This window comes from Dermacentor albipictus, chromosome 1 (assembly GCF_038994185.2).
Source record: "Dermacentor albipictus isolate Rhodes 1998 colony chromosome 1, USDA_Dalb.pri_finalv2, whole genome shotgun sequence".
Lineage (NCBI taxonomy): Eukaryota > Metazoa > Arthropoda > Arachnida > Ixodida > Ixodidae > Dermacentor > Dermacentor albipictus.
Window position 1 is genome coordinate 287876276 of NC_091821.1, and position 24954 is coordinate 287901229.

Consider the following 24954-nt stretch of genomic DNA (forward strand, 5'->3'; position numbering starts at 1 on the left):
AAAATTACTACTAAATTTAATACTTGCCTTGTTTTGTGTGAGGCTTGATGGGGAGCTTTCTTCGATTTCCCAAACCATCTGAAAGAAGCAAGGCCAGTTTGAACGGACCATGTTTACGGCACGGCATCCCACTGCAACCCGACACGCAGCTACTTCATCCTGGCCCGGCAAGCCACATAGCCGTGCAATGCAAACCTCTTGTTCAGAAGAAGGGTGCAAACAAAGGTTTGCCCACCGGCAAGCACCATTCATTACTTGTGGCAGCTACTGCTGTGCCGTCACAGTGTGTGACCAATGTTCCAGCAACTAATGCTATTTTGCAAGTTTTGACTGTATGCCAATTTGAGCCAATTATTTTTCACAGGTCTTGCTTCGCCAGCGTATATATATGTTGTGCTTACCAATGGGGCACAGTGCATCCTTTCGTGTATATCTGGGTACCCAAATTTTTACTCTGGGAATTAACCCCATAAGTGCCCTGGATGAGTTTAGCTCATCAACGCAATTCTGGTCAATTTTGCTTCGGACCAAATCGGCTCATCGATGGCAATAATTCTGTTTTCAAAGCAATTTGGACCAACTAAACATCCACTTAGTTTTTCTTCTACTATAGACAGCTGCAGTGCCAGCATTTGATATCCGTGGTTATTTCCCTTTTATTTTACTACATAGATGCCAGCACATTTTCAACACCTCAAAGACAGAGTTGATTCAGTCTTCGTGTTCTACAATATAGATGCCAGCCATTTTGTCAGCACTGGAGAGGTGTGTTTATTGCAGTCTTTGTTTTCTACTACACAAAGTGCTCAAGACTGCATTTTTGGAATAGCACACTTTTTGCACCTCTTGGGAAATTTCGAATGATGGCATCTGCCACTGACAGCTCACAAGTGAGTCATATGTGCAAAAGAAAGCTGCTCTAACAGTGAAAGTGATTCCCTAGAATCTTGTTCAAGGAAAGAGGATGACAGTCTTCTACTGAAATTGATCACTAGGCGAGTGAAAATTTGCGGGCACAATGTGAAGAATCCTACTGAAATTCATCACTACGCGAAAGAAAATTTGAGGGCACAATGTGAAGCATCCAAGAGCTTACTCCCACACTTCGTGGTTGCACTCACACAGAGGTGGGCATGCATAGCGTGCATGTGGCAGACAATACAGCAGTGGTGGCTTTGCACTTCTGAACGGCACATAAGCCGTGCGGTCAGAGGGTTTCATTACATGGGCATTCCAGGCACACTTCTGCCATTGCCGTGACGTTCCATATATAGTTTAAGTGCGATAACATCATGGCTGTGTGCTGTAGGTGACGTGTGAGGGCGAGCCGACAATGGTGGTTCGATCTCACTCGTGCAAGAGAGGAAAGCAGGGACGAAGTGCGCCACCTTCCAATGCACGCAAGTGCAAGAAAGCGGGGGGGTTGGGGTTCTACTCCAGCAGCGACTGCGTATCTTGAAAGCAATCTGCAATGGGGACAGAGTGCGTTGGGTGCCAATAGCTTCGTGCGCACTGTGTTCTTGCCCCTTAGTTTGCATTGAAGCGCGAGGCAGCACGAAGGCCAATTTGGTTGATGCTGCTGCCCCACTTCCTCACACCAGTGTTTCGACAGCCAGTTTCCGCGCACATCAAGTGTGATGTGCTCATGGTTGGTCACCTTTGGTTGTACACGCGTGACACTATGCTTGTTAATTTAATCAGTAAGCGAATATTTACGAATTTATATTACAAACAAAATTATTATCCTTACTTCGTATAGCTGTCTCATAATTTGCTGTTGCAATCGATGCTTTGCCTTCAGGATGAAACTGCGACTTACATGAGGCAGTGATTTCAAATTGAAATTTAGGGCTGAAATAAATGCTGAGAGTGCAGTTTTTAATTTTTTGAAGCCATATTGGCACCTTTTCTCTGTGTTATAACATTAAATAATAGTTGCACAATCATGTCATGGCCCCTTTAAGGTAAAGGAAACCATTTCTTCAGGCCTTCCTATAAGCCTCAATCTTGTGGCAAACAAACACCTCTTAGGTGATTTAGAAAAGAAGCAGTAGTAGAAGGATTTTTTCAGATGCAAGAGCAAATATTCAGTTAATAGGAGATGGCAATAAAATAAACCTGATATAGTCTCAAATATTCTCTTGAATCACTGTGCACTTATTTGTGCCATACATGATCAGTTTTTGGATGTTTTCACTATATTTACAACTGAGCCATTGTCAAGTGTCGCAAATGAACTTGCCATATGTCCTGTGCAACAAAGAATGTGAAGCTGGGATGGAGATGCAACAAGTTCATAATTAATATGGAAGATATATTTAATCACTGTCTAAGACTGCATTTTAGTGCAGTTAAGCTTATGTGGGTCAACTCATGGGTGAAGATCTCGTTGAGTCTACTCAAGGTCCCCTGAGCGGGGTTGTGTCCGAGGCAGTAATAAGAAATTAAAGGTACTGTCAAGGTGACTGACACCAACTCGACGTAACAATAGCAATAATGCACATGATGGAAACCAAATATGTAAACAGTTTACATGCTTAGCCCAACTCAAAATAAAACAGATAAATGCGTGAAATTGCAAAACCAAGTGTTTAGTGGCCCTGTTACATTTTCGCCGAACAGGGCTCCGAGCCGAGACAGGAACACGACGACGAACGACGTTACTTTATTGTGGCATAGCTGCTGCCGGTTGATACAAAGCACCCACCACGTGGCTGCACTGTCCTTTTTACCAGCCTTGCCTTCACAAAGAGAGAGGGAAACACAACCCTCCTCACGATAAGAACCATGCGCGACAGCACCTTATCTCGCTGACAGGCTCGCCAGGCTTCGGCACTTGGTGTAGGCAGACGCATGTGCGTGAGCGCAACAGCCCTTACTCGGCTACCCCTTCATGGCTAGAATTTAATATTGCATGAATGTTTCAAGACATGCAGTTTAGTGTTCATGCCCTTCTTACAAGTGACAAGGAATTCAATTTGACATTTTTAGGACCCGACATAAATCAAGCAAGAACGACATGGCACAGCTTGCATTGCGAAAGTGTTAAATGTACGAGTCATCACAGAATGTCTATGGGGGCTTAATTTAATTGGTGCTTACCCACCAGCAAAGCCTCTTATAGAAGTACCGTTTAAGCTGCGAGATACTACAATCGTCTAGAAGAAACCGTATGGTTTCCAACACGATAAAAACTGGTTACAAGGGAAGCCAGATTCAACAGGCCATAAAGATCGCCAATTGCATGGCCAATTACAATACAGGGCAGTCCACTTGTAACGAAATCAAGAAGAACGAAAAATTGTCGTTATAACCGATCATCGCTATATCTGGACTGCCGTAAAGAGAAAAAAAGGCTGCCACATGACTTTGCAGCTCCAAATCCACATTTGCCAATTCTACTAAAGAATAGATACCGTATATACTTATGTAAGAGGCTACAACTCCTCAGTGGCATAGCCAGAAATTTATTTTGGGGGAGTCTATGCTGACAACTACAACCTCTACGGGATACTCTACAATGGATCACTTCCATGTCATTAATCAGGTTATTGAGAAATGTGCAGGGTACAATAAGTCTCTTTATATGGCTTTCACAGATTACGAAAAAGTATTTGATTCAGTAGAGATACCAGCAGTCATAGAAGCATTATGTAATCAAGGATACAGACCGCTTATGTAAATACCTTGGAAAATATCTACAGAGGTTCCATGGCCACTTTAATTCTACGCAAGAAAAGCAGGAAGATACCTATAAAGAAAGGGGTCAGACAGGGAGACACAATCTTTCCAATGCTATTCACTGCGTGCTTGGAAGAAGTATTCAAGCTATTAAACTGGGAAGGCTTAGGAGTAAGGATCGACGGCGAATATCTCAGCAACCTTCCGTTTGCCAATGACATTGTTCTATTCAGCAACAATGCAGACGAATTACAATAAATGATTGAGGACCTCAACAGAGAGAGTGTGAGAGTGGGATTGAAGATTAATATGCAGAAGACAAATATAATGATAAATAGCCAGGCAAAGGAACAAGAGTTCAGGATCGTCAGTTGGCCTCTAGTCTGTGAAGGAGTATGTTTTACCTAGGGCGCTATAACGTAAAACTATTCCAAACTTTTCTATTCCGATTCTGCTATCAGCCCTCCGCGATTGGTCAAAAACTTTTTTCGACCACCCCCCACTTCACCTGTCTGTCACGCGACGTTACAAAAACCGCAATACCTCCCCATCTGATATGATGTGTGCACACTGACTATGCATGATTTGACAGAAAAAAGAAAAACAGTTATTTCTGATTCGACCCCTTTTCGCCATTAGCCCTCGGCTATTGGTAAAAATTTTCGTGCTGCACGCACTTCACCTGCCAGTCACGCGACGTCACAAAACCGCACGAACTCACCGCGTCAAAGTGACGTGTACGCGATAAAGATGCATTAATATGCCGAACAAAACTGAATTTTTTTCGGAATAGCCGCAGGCTGCCCCGTTCCGAAAGGAATAAAAGATAGCTGCCGCCGATCGCTGAGACGCTGGCTACTCGCACCTGGCGGAGAGCATGAGTGTATTTGCGTATAATAAAACTTCTTGCCTGACCGTGTAACGTTTTCAAGCACTTTCGACACGTTTACTACCTCATTCTGCCAACTCTTCTTTGCTGAGAGTCAATTTTAGCGTCATCCTTAAGCTTCCGTTGCATGCCGCCGCGATTTTCGACCAGCCACCACAAGCTAAGTAAGGGAAAGCCGACCAATCACAGACGCCGGCACCACCCTCTTCATCCGGTTATCGGTTTTCAGTGCACTGGCTCTGCCCTAGTGAATCCCTCTCCACTTGAGCGTTCTCCTCGCCTCTTGTCAGCCAATTAGATACAACAAGCCGCTCAGTGTAGGCAATGTTATTCGTTTTTCAAGCAAACAAAAGGGACCTCCTATGAACGAGGAGAGCGTTTGATTGGTCTGTTCAGACAACCCTATGGGTGACCGCCCGGTGCTTGCGTCGGTGGTTACGCAAATTTGACGTCAGGAAATTGGAATAGAAACATATTGGAATAGTTTTACGTTATACGGCCCCTAGTCAATCACAGGGAACCCTGATCATGAGAAGGAAATTCATGGAAGAATAAAAATGAGTTGATTTGCATATGGCAGACATTCTCAGCTCCCGACTGGAAGCTTACTATTATTGAAAACGAAGGTGTACAATCAGTGCATTTTACCAGTGCTGACATATGGGGCAGACTTGGGAGACTGACAAAGAAGCTTGAGAACAAGTTAAGGACTGTGCAAAGAGCGATGTAACGAAGATTGCTAGGCATAATATTAAGAGACAGAAAGAGAGCGGTTTGGATCGGAAAGAAAACGGGTATAGACTACATTCTAATTGACATCAAGAGAAAAAAATGGAGCTGGACAGGTGCTCTTAACGTGCCGGGGTGTAATGCGCCGGGTGTAATACTGGGTGTAGGGTGTAATGCGCCGGTTAGACAACCGTTGGACCATTAGGTTTACAGAATGGGTACCAAGAGAGAAGGGAAGTGCAGTCGACGACTGCACAAGACAAGGTAGAGCGATGAAATTAGGAAATTTGCGGGCACTAGTTGGAATCGGTTGGTGCAGGACAAGGATAATTGGAGATCGCAGGGAGAGGCCTTCGTCCTGCAGTGGACAAAAAACAGGCTGATGATGATATATATGGAGGTTGTACACCACACAAAGAAACTCCTAGCACTCCCCAAGGAAGAGCTCTCTAACAATGAAAATGGAATGTTTTTGTGTTGCCAAAACACCACTTTGCTTAACTTCTGACAAAAATACTTCATTGCTAAGGCATGCAGCCACTTTGCATCAAATTATGCTATCATCCTTATGCTATTCTAAAAATCACGATGGTAAAAAAAAAAAATATATAGATTACAAATTGATGCAGTTATATATTGTATGTCAATGACTTACGGTACATAAGATGGAAAAACAAACAACGCTAAAGTCAGGGCCAAACAAAAACAAGACAAAACATTACCGTGTATCTTATTGTTTGCAGGCTAGACTTGTTGCAGCACAGGTAACAGTGGAGATCGCCATTGTTTTCTAGCCAGGATTTCTAATGGGTACGGCCACAGCTACGTACTGAAGAGGGCGGGCACTATTTTGCAAGTAGTCTATCACTGAATCTTGCTTTCAGCATTGTGGGCATGATATATTATTCTAGATTTAAAAATACAGGAACAAGAGAGAAATACAAAACTTTATTAAATGTTCTTGCTGGGGTAAAAGGAGGTGGGGGGCCGGGAGCCCACAGTAGCCCCCTTCCTCAGGTGGCGACCAGACCTTGAGTCTTTGTGGCATACGGAGCTTGGCGTTAGACCTTTGATAGTATGATATGATGCAAGTTTCACTCACTTTCGGTGATCTGCTGTCCGGCTTGTTTGAGGAGATGTTTGGAAGTAACTTGCAATCATGGTATTGCAGTCATCACAGAACATATATTGTTATTTGATCAGACTCTAAAATTGATGAGGCAGACAGTCAGGCTGCTTTCAGAGAGGTCGCTTTCTGTTTAGAAGCATTTGTAAAAATTACAGCATCCGTAGTTCGCAGTAAAATAAGGGCCAGTACCTCCGAGAGATTTGAAAGCATTGTGCCTCCAGACACCCCTTTATTCTAAAAATTGTCGAGACATTTAGTTAAGATGGGCTCTCCACAGCAAGCAGCACTTCTTATGGCTCGGTGTGCCCCAGCTAGGTGACTGGTCATGGCCATCTGGTGCTGAGCAATCGGGCAGTGACAAGAGGCTCTCCCTATGTTCATAATTATCCACCAACTTTGTTTTTCCTCGTATTTATCAGCCCACTTCCCTTCTTAAAATTCTTTTCTATTAGTCTCTGTCACTCTTCACATTCACCGGATTGTTGAACGGCGAGGCGGCCCCTAACATTCTCATATTTCTGTTTCTGCCTGGACTTCGAGGCCATTCACCTACCTGCCCTCTCACCTTTTTGTTGTGGCGGGCACTTAGTTTCCATGGCCCAGCACCCCTGTCCTTGATATATTTTGCTGTGTGCAAATCGGCATTCTGTAGGTCCTTCTTGTCCTGTTTTCTGCCCTGTACCCGCCGTGGTTGTGTAGTGGCTATGGTCTTGGGCTGCTAAGCATGAGGTCGTCAGATCGAATGACGACGGTCCTTTTCGACGAGGGCGAAATGTGAAAACACCTGTGTAAAATTCCCAGATTTCCCCACTACGGCGTGCCTCATAATCAGATCGTGGTTTTGGCACAGAAAGCCCCAGAATTTTTTTTAATTAATTTTTTTTGCCCTGTTTTCATTTTTAACAGCGTGTATGAATTAGCCTAACAGCAAGCTGTGTCAGTTTACTGACACAGTGATAGTCGGAGACAGTGGAAAGAAAACGACGGCAAGAAAGGGGGGGGGGGGGGAGGGGTGGTGCTTATGCGTATCTTAGACAAGCAAGTCGCATTATTTTTCGAATGCTTTTCTTCCATGCAGCGTGGTTGACGATTTAGTCAAGTACCAGAAATGAGAAGCTGTTCGACGATACGAAGGCCTGGTGGGGAGCAACAATGCCTCCACATTTTATGCATGTGCTCATCCTATATTTATGTGTGGAATTTTTAGCACTGATCCCTCCTCCGCAGTTATGGTTAACATGATCTGGGATGAGGTGGAGGCATGCCATGAGTGGGGCTGCAATGTTCTGTGCACTAGAAAGGGGTTCGCCCCATGACAACCCTTTCCCCTTCACTTCGGATCACCACTAGCCCTCGCCTTACTCTTACATTTAAGCTTTCCCCTTCATCCCTGACACTCTTTCGAAGCCCACCTCCTGAAACTTTCTGCTTTGTGGGAAAGGAAAAAGGGGGGGGGGGTCCCCAGAAAATTTAGAGGGGGGTTCGACCCTCCCCTTGCTACGCCAATGGCACCTCCACTTTAGAGGGCAATATTTTGAGCAAAAATTCAAAACGTCCCGCTGGAAAGTGAATTTAGTTCCATTGCCGCTAGATGACACTAGCTGCTTCTTTGTCGACACCGCTCAGGCCAGCGCCACCGCGCCATTATTTCTTTGCATGGCGCGTTGTCTCGGCTGTGTTGGCAGCGTTTTCCCAGTCAGATTGGTGGAATTTTATCTCTAGAGAAGGGAGCCTCATTTGGGTCAGTGCTGGTCAGACATTTGAGGTCGATTGCTGCAGTGTTACGCCATTTGCACCTCTTTTACCCTCTGCTACAGTCGCAGAAACGGTACAGGGCCGTCATCGGCCTGATTCATGTGAGGGCTGCATCCAGCCAAGATTATAGAAAAAAGTGCAGCCCTTACACGACTATATACATGGTATTGTAGAAAGTAGGCTGTGAGAAATAAAATGTTTATTTAGACCTGTAAACAGAGCATCAAGCGTACTAAAATAGTCAGAAATCTGAACTTGCTTTTGCAGCAGTTTTAGGTCTACAACCGCAAAAGGAATAGTGTCCAGCTGTTGCGCAAACACTGGCAGCAATGCTTTAGCGTGCGTGAAATCAATAAGCGACTCAAGTTACAACAGCGCGCTTTGTGTGAACGTCAAGGTCAAAGACTTGCCATTGTCGATCTCGTCACTGCCGCTGCTGTTGTCGACTCCATCGCTGAATGTAAATGCTTGTCACAACAACGATCACTTCGTAGGACATTTTGCAGAACAAGGGAGCACTAACTGCACTCAAAAATTCCTCCATTGAAGCACCACCTGCTTCATAGTAGCCCGCAACCAGAGCTCAGTAATGCAAGCAGCTTCCACCATGTTGGTTTTACTATCATGGAGGTTTTTGCCATGGTGCACAAAGCCCTACTTTTCCGTTGATCAGCATGGCCACCAATTCCAGCTATCGTGAATGCAGCGCTCCCGGTTTTCGGAATTGTTGATATCATTGACTGCGTGAGCTCATACGTCGAGTCTTGCAAAATTTGCAGCTTTGTTTCAAGAGACACAGCTTTGCGCTTTGTTGGCGCCATCTCTATAAAGAGGACTATAAGCTGCCTCGGGGCTACTCCCATGGCATATTTCCATGCTTGCTGAGAGATCCTGTAGAAAGGCGAGGGCACGATTGCACTGCTTTGCTTTTTTTTTCTCTTTTTCTCTGCACGCATATGGAGCATGACTGTGGATGTGTTATTGTATGTCTAGCCTTGACCTTCTATTAAGGTATGACTTAAGTGACAACAATCAGAGGTGTCTCCGTGTGCCATGCGGTGTGCTGCATCACCATGCATACAATCATGGGGGTTTTCCCCTCCAATGCAGGTAACCAGCGAAGCACACAGGGAACAAGTTTTGGTAGGATTCGTACTTTGGGTAGCAGCATTATTTTTAAAGCGTTGTTTACCTGGTACCCGGGCATCAAGCTTCATGAAGTAAGAAACTGTAAAATACCTAGACAAGGAGGGCTGTTAACACGGAATACTCAGAGTAGTGTGGAGTATGCACCAGGCGCTAGTGGCTGTGAATATGCTTCAATCGATTAGACGGATGTGAGGCATCGAAAGAATATACACTCGTAAGTCTTGAGCGGTGCCTGGGCAAGGGCACCTCGCCGACTCAGGAGAGCTGCTCCCATGCCCCAGTGGGCATGGGAGCAGCGCCTTCGGCACCGCTCCTAATCGTCAAACTTTCGCCATGCAGGTCATTCAGGTGCTCCTCGTGCCATGGTTATCGGCTGTGGTCTGTGACTGCTCAAGCTTTTTCACCCCGCTGTCAATGGCGGTCCCTTGGATTGGCCAGCCGGACGAAATGTCAGCTGCGTCGACCTGCTGCGCAGTTGACTATGATGGACCTGCAATTGTACAACTCGTCTACTGCCCAACAGCGCAATGGACAACTGCATCAATCACCGGGGACGATTTAAGCAGCCGGCTCGCCAGCGTTTCCTTCAGTGGGCATGGGAGCAGCGCCTTCGGCACCGCTCCTAATCGTCAAACTTTCGCCATGCAGGTGTGTACCTACTTTTCCCTGTATGCGAAAAAAAGCGACAATCGTTGTTTGTTGCTGTTCCCATGCCCACACGTCTTGCGCGAAACCTTGTCGGAGTGCTTTTCTATGGCGTTACTGTTATTGTGCTGCGGGGATATTGAATCTAACCCTGGGCCCACAACTAGAGCAGATGCAATTCTTGATATCGAATCCTTACCAGACAACCCCGCTGAACAAATGGGTGCCCTTTTTCGTTTGCTAAAGGATGTTCACACACGTTCATTACAGAGCACAAAATTCCAAGCCGAACTAGCAGCCGACATAAAAAGCATTAAATCTGGACAAAAAAATATTGAAGCGAAAGTATCCGATATCCAAACGAGACTTGACGCCCTGGAAAAGAAATCCTGTACAATAGACGACCTTGGTGCACAAATTACACATATACAGTCAACTGCTGACTTGTTGGCTGTACAGAACAACCTCTTGCAGTCACGTGTTGACGAAATGGAAGATCGGTCACGAAGAAATAACCTAATATTTTATGGTTTGCCTGATGCGAAGGAAACATGGCAAGAAACGGAAACAAAATTAATTGAAGTACTAAGTAAAGTCGTAGATTCATTTCCAGCTGGTTCAATTGAACGTGCGCATCGTCTGGGCACTCTATCACCGAACAAATGCCGTCCCGTTATTGTGAAGCTTGTGAACTTCAAAACCAAGGAACAGCTACTTTCCGCACGCAAGCTGTTGAAATCAAAAAATGTAACAGTATCTGAAGATTTCTCGCCCGCCACCCGTGTCACACGAAAAAAACTAACCGAATTCGCCAAAAACCTTCCTGGTTCCCCATCCTTTCTACTCAGCTACAATAAGGTCACTGTTAATAAGAAACGCTACACTTACAACACATTAACGGATAGCATCGAAGAAATTAAAACCAATGAACGCACTGAGCGGCATGAGCCCGTCACTAACACTGCAAATGCTAAGCCCTAGGAAGGCGAGAGGGGTGATGGACGGCCATTCGCACAACTGTCAATCATGTACACCAATGCACGCAGCGTCGTCAACAAACATGATTCGTTGTCATCGGCGATAGATTCCTGCTCTGCGCACATTGTTGCTCTAACGGAAACTTGGCTCTTTCCTGACGTACAAGATTGTGAAATCTTTCATGAAGCCTCACATTTTAACATATACCGATGCGACCGCACTACGTCTCGAGGTGGGGGCGTACTACTTGCGATTTTAAATGATATTCCTTCATCGAGCATATCAGTTAGCACATACCTCGAAATCGTCTGGGCATCAGTAATAATTGACCATCGTAAACTCATTTTTGGCGTGTGCTATAGACCCCCTTCTTCCGCTTCCTCCTTTTTAAATGAACTGCATGACGTCCTTAATACGATTTACACTCGGTTTCCCACGTCACCCGTCATACTTTTAGGGGATTTCAACTTCCCTAATATAATATGGAATACGAACCCTCCTACTTTAACTCCGTACTCAACCGAATCACAAGAATTTTTGGATATATGTTCTGCATTTTCGTTAACCCAAACTGTTTCTGAACCAACCAGATTATCCGCTACTGCACCCCACACACTTGACTTAATTCTAACAACTACCCCTGATCTTCTCTCTGATGTTACTTGCTATCCTGGAATTAGTGACCACCTACTGCTAAACTTTCACATCGAAACAACCGCGCCAAAACGCTCAAAACAACGCAAAACTATTTTTGACTACAACAGAGCAAACTTTGACGCAATCAATACTGAACTCCATGCATTCATAGACATCTTCTTGCATAACTTCGACAATAACTCAGTGCACGCTAATTGGGACGCATTCGAAACTAAAGCGCACGAACTAATAAAAAAATACATTCCAAAGCGAGTCATCACCACCCATTCGCAGGCACCATGGTATAACGTTCATTTAAAACGGTTATCCAACAAGAAAAAACGTCTTTATCGCGCAGCCAGGCTCTCACCTTCTAATTTACGTTGGGATGCGCACAAGGCTGCATCTGACGCTTATCTTGCAGCCATTAGAGACGCCAGAGAAAACTATTTATCTACTGTGCTTCCGTCGATGCTAGCCTCTAACGTAAAGAAATTTTGGCGCACCATTAACCCTCCACCACACGACACTATCACCTTACATGATTCTTCTGATGAACCCGTACCCAACAATCTTTGTGCGACCCTTCTTAATCAAACATTTGTACAGAATTTTTCCTCTGCTTCTTCAAATGAATTACCTCTGACACAAGCGTTCAACTACGTAGCTATGCCTCCAGTACGAATCGACGTATCTGGTGTCGCTAAGCTTATCTACGGGTTAAACAACTCGTCCTCTCCCGGCTTCGACGGTATTAACACCAAATTTTTGAAAAACACGAGTACCTACTGCTCTATTATATTAACAAAAATATTCCAACAATCCTTGGACACGGGTACGCTCCCCGAAAAATGGAAAATAGGAAAGGTGATTCCAATCTTCAAATCAGGCAATAAAAACTTTCCTTGTAATTATCGCCCCATTTCTCTCACCAGTAACTGTTGTAAAATACTAGAACACGTAATCTACACTAACTTGGTTAACTTTCTGGAATCAAACTCATTTTTTAGCGCGGCTCAACACGGCTTTCGCAAAACATATTCATGTGAAACGCAACTTATGTGCTTTACTCACGCGTTGCACCAAATCTTAGATCGATCATCTCATGCCGTTTGCTTATTCTTATAGATTTTTCAAAAGCGTTTGACAAGGTCTCACATAGATTACTGCTTCATAAACTAAATCAACTAAATTTAGACACTGATTTGTTAAAATGGATTGAATTTTTTCTTACACATCGTTCACAGTTTGTTGTCGCGAATCAGTGCAGCTCTGCTTTTAGTCACGTTTCTTCAGGCGTTCCGCAGGGATCGGTTCTTGGACCGCTTTTGTTTCTTATCTATATCAATGACTTGGCGCCTCTCTTAAAATCTAACGTCCTTTTATTTGCTGACGACTGTGTTATCTTTCGCGAAATAAGAACTGTTAATGACACTACCCACTTACAGTCCGATCTAGATGCGGTTGCTACTTGGTCCAAAACGTGGCTCATGGAACTTAACACTAGCAAATGTAAAACAATGCACATTTCCCGCACTAAGACCTCCATATCTCCTTTTTACCTTAACAATGTTCAATTAGAATCAGTCATCTCGTACAAATACCTTGGCATTCACATTACCACTAATTTAACCTGGAACATTCATATTGAACATATAGTTAGCAACGCAAACCGCATGTTAGGTTACCTACGTCGTAACTTTCTTAGAGCGCCATCGTCACTTAAACTATTGCTGTATAAAACACTAATACGTTCCAAGCTGGAATACGCTAGCTCGATATGGGATCCAAGTCAGGATAAGCTTGTAACGGCACTAGAACTTGTTCAAAATAACTCCGTTAGGTTTATTTTGTGCAACTATAATAGAACTGCTAGTATTACTGCCATGAAGTCTAATCTTGCTCTCCCATCCCTGTCTGCGCGCCGCCAAATTTCCAGACTAACTCTTTTTCATAAGTTGTACTATCATCCTGTTTTGCGTGACCAATTTATCTCTAGGCCTCATTACCGATCCCATCGCATCGATCACAGCCACAAAGTTGGTATTGACATTTGCAACACTAAGCATTTCTTACACTCCTTTTTGCCCAGGACTAGTCGCGATTGGAATCACCTTCCTTCTGATGCTGTATCTATCACTGATAACCATCACTTCCGAAATCTTCTAGCCAACAATGTATAAACAAGGTATTTGTAATGTTGTTTTTTCATGTTATTGTGATAATATTTTACGTAATTTTTCCAATGATATAGCTAACATTGTATAATGAGCGAATATTGTATTTTTCTTGTACGTTTTGCTTGTATATTAACACCACTCCCCTCTGTAATGCCTTTGGCCCTGAGGGTATCATAAATAAATAAATAAATAAACTACTCCCTGAAACCGCAACTTTATTCTCTGGAGCAATAATAGCTCTGGATTACCAGCCGACCACTTTCTAGAGGTGAATTCCATTGGGAGAACAGGAGCACTCCAAAGCACGCTGAAAGTGCTCTTTCCAGGCACGGCGTGTTTCAGTGGTCAAACAGGAGTGGGAGCGACATCATCCAGTGGTAGAACAAGAGCAGTTTCACTGCACTGAGAGCAGCCGGGAGCAGTTTGCGGTGCTCTCGCCTGAAAAGCGGAGTATGGAGAAAGTCACGTGATTCAAGGCGCCATATCCTCCTCATTTCTATTTAGTTTGCTTCAGCCGGCGAGCGCGGTGGCAATGGCAATGGCGACAGCCAAGCGCAGCCGCTGTTTTGGCCCCAGTTACTTTGACGCTGTTGATATGAACGAGCTCCTCAATGAACGATTCAGACACAGATACTGGTATTTCTAGTCCACCTTGCTTCTTGTCGGATGCGCGGGGCACAGCAGCAGCAAAGCGTCTTCACCTTGCTGAAGTGCTTGCAACGCTCGATGGTGACAGCAGCGAAAGCTGCTGAAGCTCAACCTCAGAACGACAGTAGTAGCAATGATGACGACTACGAAATGTATGCAGCGATGTCTCGACAGCTATTTTCATTGCCGAAGCAAAGACAGAAAGGGGACTCGCACATTGCAAAGACTGTCTCTTCCTACTCCGACAAGGAGGGGCACTGTTCAGCTTCCAAGGATAGTGAGATCGTTAAAAGTGCCTGCTTCTTCTTTCTAGCTCAAAATAAATTTCCGCATCACATGGCCAGTGGTGGACCTCTTGGCAGCTGAACTGCCCTGAATGCAGGATGCATTGAACTTCAGAATCCCCAATTTCAGGTAATTTTCGCAGGCGGAAACATTGCGGGATGCATCGGCGTTGCACAAATGGATGTTGTACGCTGACGCAAACCGGTGAACGCCCAACGATCACAACACGGTTAGAAGTGTTTGCTGCTGTCCCACAGAGAATGTTGGGACGTCGAGTGCTTGTGTCACATGGTACATTTGTCCTCACACATCCCCACATCCCCCTCCAACCTCCAACCTGCTCTTCGGATGTGCACTGCATTCCAGTGGCGGGTCAAGTGTTCCGGCTCTCACTGCGCTGCCACCCGACTCAGCGCCGCGCTCTGCTCTTGTTCTCTCAATGGAATTCGCCATAGGAGTTGCCGAGTAGACCATACCCTGGGAACAGTGGAGTGTTTCCAGGGGATGATGATTGAGGGGAGGGGTCAAGCCCCCCTTCCTCACCCTTTTCTTAAGGGAACAAAGTTTCAAGAGGCGGGCTCAGAAACAGCGACATGAATGAAAGGGAAAGGTTGAATGTGAAAGCCGTCTAGGGCTAATTGTGGACCTTAGAGAGGGGTCGTCATGGGGGCAATCCACTCTTCCATGCACGTGCACAAAACACCTTCGTTGTCATGCCATGAACAAACAGGCAAAAGTAAACCATGCATCCGCTCCACAGATTGTGCAAAAAGCAACTACATTTATTGGAAGGAAGAGAATTACGCTGGCAGACACCTGAGCATTGGCCAGAAAAGGGATTGGTGCAATGAAGAGGCAAAGAATTGGAGAAAGCACTGAGTGGGGCAAAAACATACAGAGGGCCTATTTACAATAATTACAGTGTTTACAAAATATTAGTGCAATTTACTTAGACATTCAGGGGATATGCATACATACTTCCATGCAGGGGATACACTGGCTAGTGGGCATGAATAGGGTGAGCAGACAATTAGGAGCCTATATAAATCAGGAGGCACAAGCAGATGGGCTAATGTATCTAGTAAGATTCCAGAAATTTTTGGGGGCCTGAGCTTTGCTCATGGCCGGTGTTGAGGCATTTTCAAAGAGCAACGTGAACACACAAGTTCATCTAAATCACTGCTCCCCCAAGGGGGAGCAGTATGCAGGTATCCCTATGACAGGCTGCCTTGCTTGTCAATGGGCAAGGAAGCACCTGTGGAATGCAGTTGCAGCTAAACCAGTGTCTTTTTCATGCAGGTCTTTGCCTCGTGCATGGAGCCTGTTTTTTTGCAACCCATTAACAGTGAATGTGCTGCATCTCGGAATGAACGACATCACCATGTGCCAGTGACGCTCTTTCCTGCCAACACCGGGATTCGCAACAACACCGATCGCTCTTGCTTTGAACTTTTTCAGCATTCGCGCTGGCTATCCCAAGTAACATCAACATCATCAAATCCTTCGGAAACCACCCATCAAGATGTCTTCGCCAGTGGGCAAGGCAGCACCCATGGGATGCAGTAGTGGCTAAACCTGTTCAGTCTTTTTCGTGCAAGTTAGTAGATATCACAATTCCTGTGAATTTAAAAGAGATTCCCTTTGTTTCGTTGTGCTGCCTTGCCCAGGCATCTTGCTTGAATATTGTACAGAATGCTTTGACTCATCTTGTCTACTTGCGGAATTGTTAAGCGGAGACATTGAGCTTAATCAGGGCCCAGGGATAGCAGAGTAACACGAACAAATTCTTGAAAATCAAAAGGCTTCTTCATGTGAACTAAAGTTTATCAAAGTTAAGCTAGACTTGCAGATTTCCACAACAAATGAGAGACTGGCTTCATTGAAGGTAAACTGGAAGTGCTCTCGCGAATAGCTGGAAGGATAGAGTGAAGCCTGCGAGCAATTGCTTAAAGATTCTTTCACTAAGGACAAAAGCGGACTACAATGAAAATTTTTCTTGACGAAACAATCTGCTCGTTTATGGTATTCAGGAGTCTGAAGCAGAGACGGTAAAGTCTTAAAGGGAAGCTGAAGAGTCTGTCGAATTCAATAAGACGCTCATATACGGATGCGGGAACCTTATAAACCATGAAGGTAAAATTTGGGGGGGGGGGGGGGGGGATTTTTCACTTAGGAGCGACGCAATCGTCGGTTAAAATTGCGCTGTAGCTTCACCCCCCGTCGAGCGCCGCGCGCTGCTGCTGACACCGACGATGCGAGCGGAGACCGGAAACCGCGGCTTATTGACGTCAACACTGGTGTTCCGCTCCTTCAGTCTCCGCGACCGTGCCTGACCGGGCTTATTTCTGCGTGTGTGCCGTCCTAATCTGCTTTGCTCGACCCTACATTCGTTTATTTGCGTGTATATAGGAGTGGTAGTTGACGTGCGCAGCATCAATTGAACTTGTAGGCCGATCATGCAAGCGTTCTGTGCAGCCTACGCTTGCACGAACACCAGCGGCCGCGACGATGTTCCGATGTTCCATTAGTTCCTCCAAGACAAGAAGCTTTCAGCCAAGTGGGAGGCTGCTGTGAAGCGAAACAACTTCAAGTGCTCAAGAACTACAGTGTTGTGCTCTAACCACTTCCGTGACAATTACTACCGGAGTTTATCAATAATGCGTGCTTTGGGTTCTCCTTTGTGTTAGCACGCTGAACGGAAGGTGCATGTTTATCGCCCACCCTAGACGCAGGTTTCATCGCCAAGCGCCGCGAATTTTCTATTCGCACGTGTGTTGTGAAACAGCCTGCATGCAGCTACCATAACGCAGTGCAAGTGTAAAGTTTGCTTGTGTTGGAAAGCCTGCTTACGTTAAGACGCTGCGCTCCCCCTTCTCTCGCACACCTAAGAAACAGACTATCTCACGTAGCCAACGAAATTCGCCGGTTACGAGTAGCGTGCGGATGGTGCGCTGATGAAGGTTCTATACTACAAGTCTACAACAGCCGGTAAACTTTTCCCGCGTTTAAACCATCTGTGCAGATTGCCAACAGCTTTGGGGCAGCGCACAAATGCTGAAGATCGCATCACCGTTTACGTTCTACCAGGAGGCATGCAGGAACATAACACTACAGTTGTTTGCCCGGAAACATACTGACTGGAACGCTGAATGCAGCTTAGCAAAAAACACTCGCAAAAGAACATTTCCAACCCAAGGAGATGCTAACACTTCGCCTTCGTTCGCGTGGAAAGCAGTGCTTGCACCAGCATATTTTGCTTCTTGGAGAGGCCGGCTCTTCGCAATCGGCTCGTACACGTAGTATGTACAAGTATGTACGTACGTGTAGTATGTACAAGTATAAACCCCTTACAAGTGATCTTGCACGCGACAGCGACAGCGCTACAAGCGAGGCGATGACTGTCGCGTTCACTCGTCGTCTGCAAGCCGAACGCCACGCGAGCAACGACTTCCCGGTATGAGGGCAGCAATATACACGCCGAGCGCGACGCATGCTTTATCAATTTAAGTTGATGTATTTTACTGAAGAAGGAGCACAAAATATTTCTGAAGGTCTTGCACAAGGTTCTTATTCTTGCACGTGTAAAATTCAATAGTTTGCTCGTTCTGTGCAACAAACAGTAGTATTTGAGTTATGTACATCCAGTTTTGGCTTCGCACAATTGGCTAGTCGCTCATAGCATTTCCAGGCGACGAGCGACGAGTTCTAGATTTCTAGAAACAAGCGATCGAGCGACAACACCGAGCAATTTGTTCAAGTGACGGCCCGTTTGTCGCTCGACGCCGTCACCCGTCACTCGCGCGCAAAATCGCTCCCGTAGAGTTTGGACTTAACGCCGAACTCCTCAGAGAAACGCAAGCTCTCGAAAATTTCTATGACCGTCTCAGCAAAACACCACCAAACTACTTTGCACCGTGCTTCGTGTGTAGCAGCAGCAGTCGGTCCGGACGAACACCATTGTTGACATCACGAGGCGCCCGACCAATCACAGGCGTAAACGAGGCGCGCGAGCTGGCCGTGTCTGCTCCTGCACTTTTCGTCGAAATAAAAAAGTTTTGCGCTATCTTTCACTCAATTTCGACGCGATATTCGAATTCAGAGGGGTGAAAACCACGGCGTACTGCTCTTCACTCATTTTTTCGGGAAAAGCTTTCAGCTTCCCTATAAAGGGGGAGGCTACCTACACATACCGTTTTTTATTTATAGAGATATCTTAACGAAATTTTCAGGATAGACTCACAGCAAAAGCATCAGTAGAACTACAAAATTTCATGCAGTTACGTTCACTGGTTCTTGAGTTACAGCAATATGTCAGAATGGTGCACATGGTTTTTCTCATTCCAGGCCTGGAGAATTTCGAAAAGGTGCTGCAACTGTGAAATTCACTATGATGATTCCCAGATGGATACCTCAGGGCAAGACGGAGCCCTTTTTCTAAATTTCCTTCGTGAAAAATTTTAGCAGACCACCGAATTTTATTTTAGCAAACCACCGCATTAAGATTTTAACAATGAAATTTTGATTAAATATTACAAATCACTGACAATATATATATATATATATATATATGTTAAAGATGGCTTGTCTTACCTTCAGAAATTTATTCAGATACACAATTAAAAAAAAAGACTTCTGGAAATCTGATGAGCAGTTAGAGAGATATGGCTGGAACAAACAGCCTCACCAGCCAAAAAAGTCATTTTGAGAAAATGAGCTTTGAAAGTTCTGAGCACATATATTGGTCTAAAATGACCCTGCAGCATAATTGGAGATGTCCTTAGGCACACTCTTCTTTTGCTGCCTTTCCACCTTCCCTTGCGATTGCTTTTTGGACTTTTTCAAGCGTAGATAATCTTTCTCAGCTGCCCGTAGAATGGCCAGGGGGCCAGGTGTTAGCCCCACTGATGAACATCGCTCTTGGGTGGCCCTGTTGCAGCCAGCATTATATCTTAAAACTGCCTCATGCAGTGCTGTCTCCACAGCAATCAGCGACGCATGCCGCTCTCTGGGCATCAATGACCACAGCACGGAGTGAAATGATTCCGATGCCTTCTGCGTTTTTTCCCCCAGGTAGCATTGCAGATGAGAAGCCTGTGAGAGGCACTCATAAACAGGTAGCAGTGCTTCTCCAACATAGCCTGGAAGATTGTACCAATGCTTCGGAGGTGGCACACCATCGCTCTTGCTGGTGTTATGATGACACCACGAGTCTGCACCCTCAGGGCACAAGTCTTGGTGAGGATCCTCATCCGTCGATGTCACGTGGTGGTACGATGCCATCACTGCATGCTTCATTGCAGCCACATCATTGGAATTGTTCCGTAGGGCCCAGCCATAATAGTTGATCAACATGTCGATGAGGGCCTTTGTCAGCCTGCCCTTCCCTACTAAAGCCTTGTCACTTTTCTGCACAAGGTTGCGTAGTGCTGTCCCCAGTCTCTTCTGGACATGGTTCAGGCATTCCTCTTTTGAAAAGGGGACCGGTCCATAAACATTCTCTCGCACAAGGGCAGAGAACGTGGCACTATCTCTGTCAGACATGAGCGTTGTGTAACGGAGGTTGTGCTTTGGCATCGAACGTGAGAAAAGGATAACAGCTGCCTTAACCTCCATCCTCCCAGACTTAGAGTGTTTTTCTGGCAATGATCCTCCTGCCAGCTTGCGTAGCCTGGGTCTCCAGGCTTCGGTCCTACTTGGCAACCAAAGCACTGGTTTGATAAAACAATGGCATTCAAGATGAGGCCTGTATGATATTCAATTATTGCACCTACTCCAATATGGGACGTGTGGCCACACTTGTGCCATGTTCCATCAACGTTTACTGTAATATCCATGCTGAAATATGGATCCATTTCCTTGTAGGTGGTCTTCACAGCAGAAGCAGATTCTGCATAGAACTTGTCTATGCACTGTGTCTGCAGTTCCCTGAATTTCTTCAAGTGCTTCTGAAAAGTCTTATGATGCAGGGCACAATAGGAAACGTTCATTGCTGCCCAAAAGTCATTGAGGGCTGTGTCCCTTCCCTATCTGTTTTGTTGCCACAATGGCTCATATATTCGCATCAGAGGCCATTGAGTCATCCTGACGAGCAGAACTCCACGAGCTTGCAACTACTCCACAATATAAACATAGCAGTTTGTTGCAAGTCCAACTTGTTGTTGGAAAGCTTTGTTGCAAAGCTTTGTTGCAAGTCCAACTTGGGTGCCTCCTTGAACCTTCATCCTAGTCGCAAAGCACTACTGGCACGAGGTCCCGGATAGCAGGTTGCCTAAGGCATCCATTTGCACAAGGGGAAATTTTTCACCTTTACTTGTAGCGGTGGCAGCTTCAGGATCGCGCTCCATTGCTTGAAACTTTTCCTCCATCGCTGAAATAGCGCCAAGTCCTTGTTGCACAGCAGCACGTTTTTTATCCGCCGCCTCTTTCTTCTCACACAACAGGAAACGTGTTTTCAAGTGCACAGTGTACAACGCGATCTCACTGTCCGAAGCAGATTACAAAGAGGATGTGGAAGCCGCTGTCAATGAACACAAGACACCAGGCGCACTTGTCACAACAAATTCTTGCGCCGGTGGAGCAGGAGTCACGTTGCTAGAAGCATCGAGGCAACCATGCTCTTGCGTAGATGAAGCAGAAGCTGCCTCACAGGAACCATCGGTGCGATCATTGTCGGCGCGCGAGCGAGCGGCGAGTTTCGCCATGTGGGTGAGCTTCAGAGGGCGCATCGTGGCCCACCGCAGAACAATCGGCAGGCTAAACGCAACAACGCTCTCATAAAGACTGTTGAAAATCCTCGCGTAAGGATGGTAGAAACTTGGAGAATATGCGAACGGCTGCAAAGATAGACGATGGCAAGCGGAACACACAAAGGGCACCGGCGATGGAAGAGCCTAAGCAGATGACAGCCGGACGCATTATGCACGAGACCACTAAGTCATCGCACGCAGCAGCCAATGGGAGTCGAGGGCTCCTCCGCGTCCTTGAGGAATGCGCGCTTCGCCCAATCACAGCTTCGCGTCTCAGCCACGGGAAACTTGAAAGCTCTTGCAAGCCCTCCAATCAAAAGCGATTTACGCCTCTCCTGCGCTGCCGCCGCAGGTGGTGGGGGGAAAAAAAGCACAAGAATGCACGAACAAAACAACACCAAAATGACGGCGCTCATGGGGGAAGGGTGGAGAACTGGCGTTCGCACCAAGTAGAGGTATTTTGAGTGCTCGCTCGCCGCTCGAAGGCTGCCGCGACTCGTTATAAACTTTATTTCAAATAGTTTCGCGATGAATTACACGTCGATATTTACAGAAATGGCAGTTTATAAAACATACTGCCCGAATATGTGGTTTCCCAAAAATAAACTTTTTCGCAATTTTTCGGTTTTCAAGGTTTTCAAAGGCCGCATCCCCCCTTAAGGGGTATGTTCGAAGGGAAATTTTGCAACACAAACGACATAAAAGTTGAGAGCCTAGAGAGACTACAATGCTTGGGAAAAAAAGCGGAAGCTAAAGAGCACCTCGTGATTATGAGGTTTTTTTTATTTCACTGAAAAGGCGAGAGTTCTCATGGATGTTTTGAATTTGAAGGGAACTCAAATGTCCATTTCGGAAGACTTCTCGCCTAGGCTGAGAAAAATTAGAAAGCTGCTCGGGGCTACTACTAAAGATAAGGAGCCCGAGGATATAGGATACCTAATGTATGACAAATTAGTCACCAAAAAAGAGGGTTCGCGTGGGACGAAAAGAAATCTCAAAGGTATAAAGTACCTGATGCCGTTTCACTTGGTATTGAGCACAACTCTGTAAGTAATGTGGCAAAAGCTTCTCGACAAGGAAAAAAATGCAGGTTCTTTACGAAGGTAAAGCACTTGTGCTTCTGGTACTTGACAAGCCACCGATTCAGAATCACTGAGGTCTTCTTTCTATGCTTACGGCACTCAGAATCAAGCTATGCATAAGCTAAAAGTAACGCTAGACGTTCTCTTGACGGCAAGATGACACCTCCGCCAGATATGTGCCAGTTACGTGTGCTAGCCTTGAACGCTAGAAGCATTGTAAACAAAATGATAGCCTTGAAGTCCTGCTCTTTCTTACGATCCTCACCTACTGGTGATTACCGAGACATGGTTACATGGTTACACAGTGGTATTTTTGAGGAAGAAATGGTGCCACCAGACTATGTCACATACAGACGAGATTGAGGCTCACGTGGTGGAGGTGTTGCGATTGCAAAGAGAGTAGTCGACAAAACACTGCTTGAACAAATTGATCAGCATGAAAGCTTTTCTGCTCGTAACTGCATGTTGTTTCACATTTTTATCTTTCACTCCGGGCGGGCGCGCACGCCCACCCGTCAGCTGTATCTTGAAAGCCATCTGTGATGGGGACAGAGTTTGCTATGCGCTATGTTTCACAGGTTAGTTCGTGTTGATTCGAGACACAGAACGAAGGTCAATTAGCTCCCTACAGCTGCTGCGCTTCCTCGCTCCAGCGTATTGACAGCAAGTTCTGGTCGTCATCAAGCGAGATGTGTTCATGTTTGCTTGTGTTCGCGTGACACCATACTTGTTAATTTAGTTAGTATGCCTATGTTTACAACTTTATATAGCCGATCAAACAACTATCTTTACTTCGTATAGCTAGCAGCTGTCCTCTAATTTGCTATCACAATGAATGCTTCACCTTTCAGGCGAAACTGACTTTTTTTGATGGAGTGCATAGTGTTGAAAGTAGAATCTTGGACCAGCATCTGTTCTTCAGTTTTGCTTTGCCAGTTGGTTCCGTGATGTGACCAATTAAAATGATCAAGACTATGTACATGCTGCCGATAACGCAATTATCAACTCTTTACAATCACATTTAAAAATCCCTTGCAGCAATAACCTTGACACTTTATGGCAGCACTTTAAGAACAGGTGTACGGTAGCACGATTAAAAGAAAGGACAAAAGACACAGAGGGAAGCACACAGCGCTTACAAACTGTAGCACTCTAAGTGCCCCTGTGTGTCTTCTTGTGTCCTGTCTTTTAATCATGCTACTGTACACCTATTCAAGATGCATCACCAACAAGCCCACATTGCAACCTTCAAGCAATTTAAGGATACAGTGCAATACAGTATTCAACGTTTTGTTTCCTTTAGAAAGATTCGTATTAATCGCCGTAATCCTTGGATAAGTTGCGGAATTATTCAAATGAAACGCAAGATGTAGAAAGAAAAAAAAGAGGAACTAAGCTCAAAGTTTAAATTAGCAAAGTCGCATTATTTTAACACGATGCTCCTCGACTTTATCAGAAGTGACCCCCCAAAATTTTGGAATTTTCTAGGTCGCAAGACTGATCACTTGACCAAAATTCGAATCCATAATAATGTTGTAACCGACTCCACAATCATAGCGCAAAATTTTAACTTGTATTCTCAAAGCATGTTCCTTATGGAGCAGGCAACCACAGCTAGAATTTCAATTGAAGATCCTGGTGATGTACCGTATTTACTTACATAATAATCGCACTCACGTAATGATCATACCCCTGAATTTTGTCGTCAAAATTCAATTTCTTTTATCTTTGCCACGTAATGATTGCACCCTGAACTTGGCGCAGCGATATGTCATGTGCCAAGTCTAGCTAATGATGATTGCGCTTACCATCTGTCGAATGCTGTCGAATGCTACGCAAACGATTATTCAAGACATACCAAGCGGCCTGCATGCACCGAACATTGTTAGCAGATGCCCTATTTCATTTCTTTGATCACTTTCCGCACTTCCATGTAAAAAAGCAATAAAAAAAAGAAAAAAAAAGAAAGCTACAACCAAACTTGCCTCGGCTTTATTATTTGTAGTCTTTATAATGGTTGTGGTCAACAACAACAAAAAAGGTGCTTTTCGATTCTTCTCGTCTGCACTCGCGGGCACGCAACAAATCGCGAGCGGCAACGATAGTAGCCACGTTTAGACTGATACGGCAGAAGTGTACCCTATTCATACGCCGACGCTTGTAAAACAGCTAAGATATTTGCCTACCCTTAGCGGAAATGTGCCGTATTAGGATAATAGTGAAGACAAATGCCGCAGTTTCTGCAGCATGCCCGCCTTGTGTTTACGTCACTGGCAGCTAAGCGCACCCATCTGTTTCCGTCCCCTCAAAGTGGACATGACTATGTTATTGCCGCTAACTTGCCAATATTAACAATATTATTTATTACTGATACGGAAAAAACTGTTTCAATGCATGTAATGTACTCATGAGAAGAAAAATC

General features: G+C 45.2%; 1 protein-coding gene across 5 annotated transcripts in view; it reads right to left on the reverse strand.

Annotated features, from left to right (window-relative positions):
* The window catches only part of Unc-115a (Uncoordinated 115a), a 513253-nt gene that overhangs the window by 175980 nt on the left and 312319 nt on the right, over positions 1-24954 (reverse strand). For all 5 annotated transcript variants that reach the window (XM_070531410.1, XM_070531409.1, XM_070531407.1 and 2 more), the window contains one exon: positions 28-78. In XM_070531410.1, coding sequence (XP_070387511.1) covers positions 28-78 — 51 coding nt within the window. The remainder of the gene's footprint in view (positions 1-27; positions 79-24954) is intronic.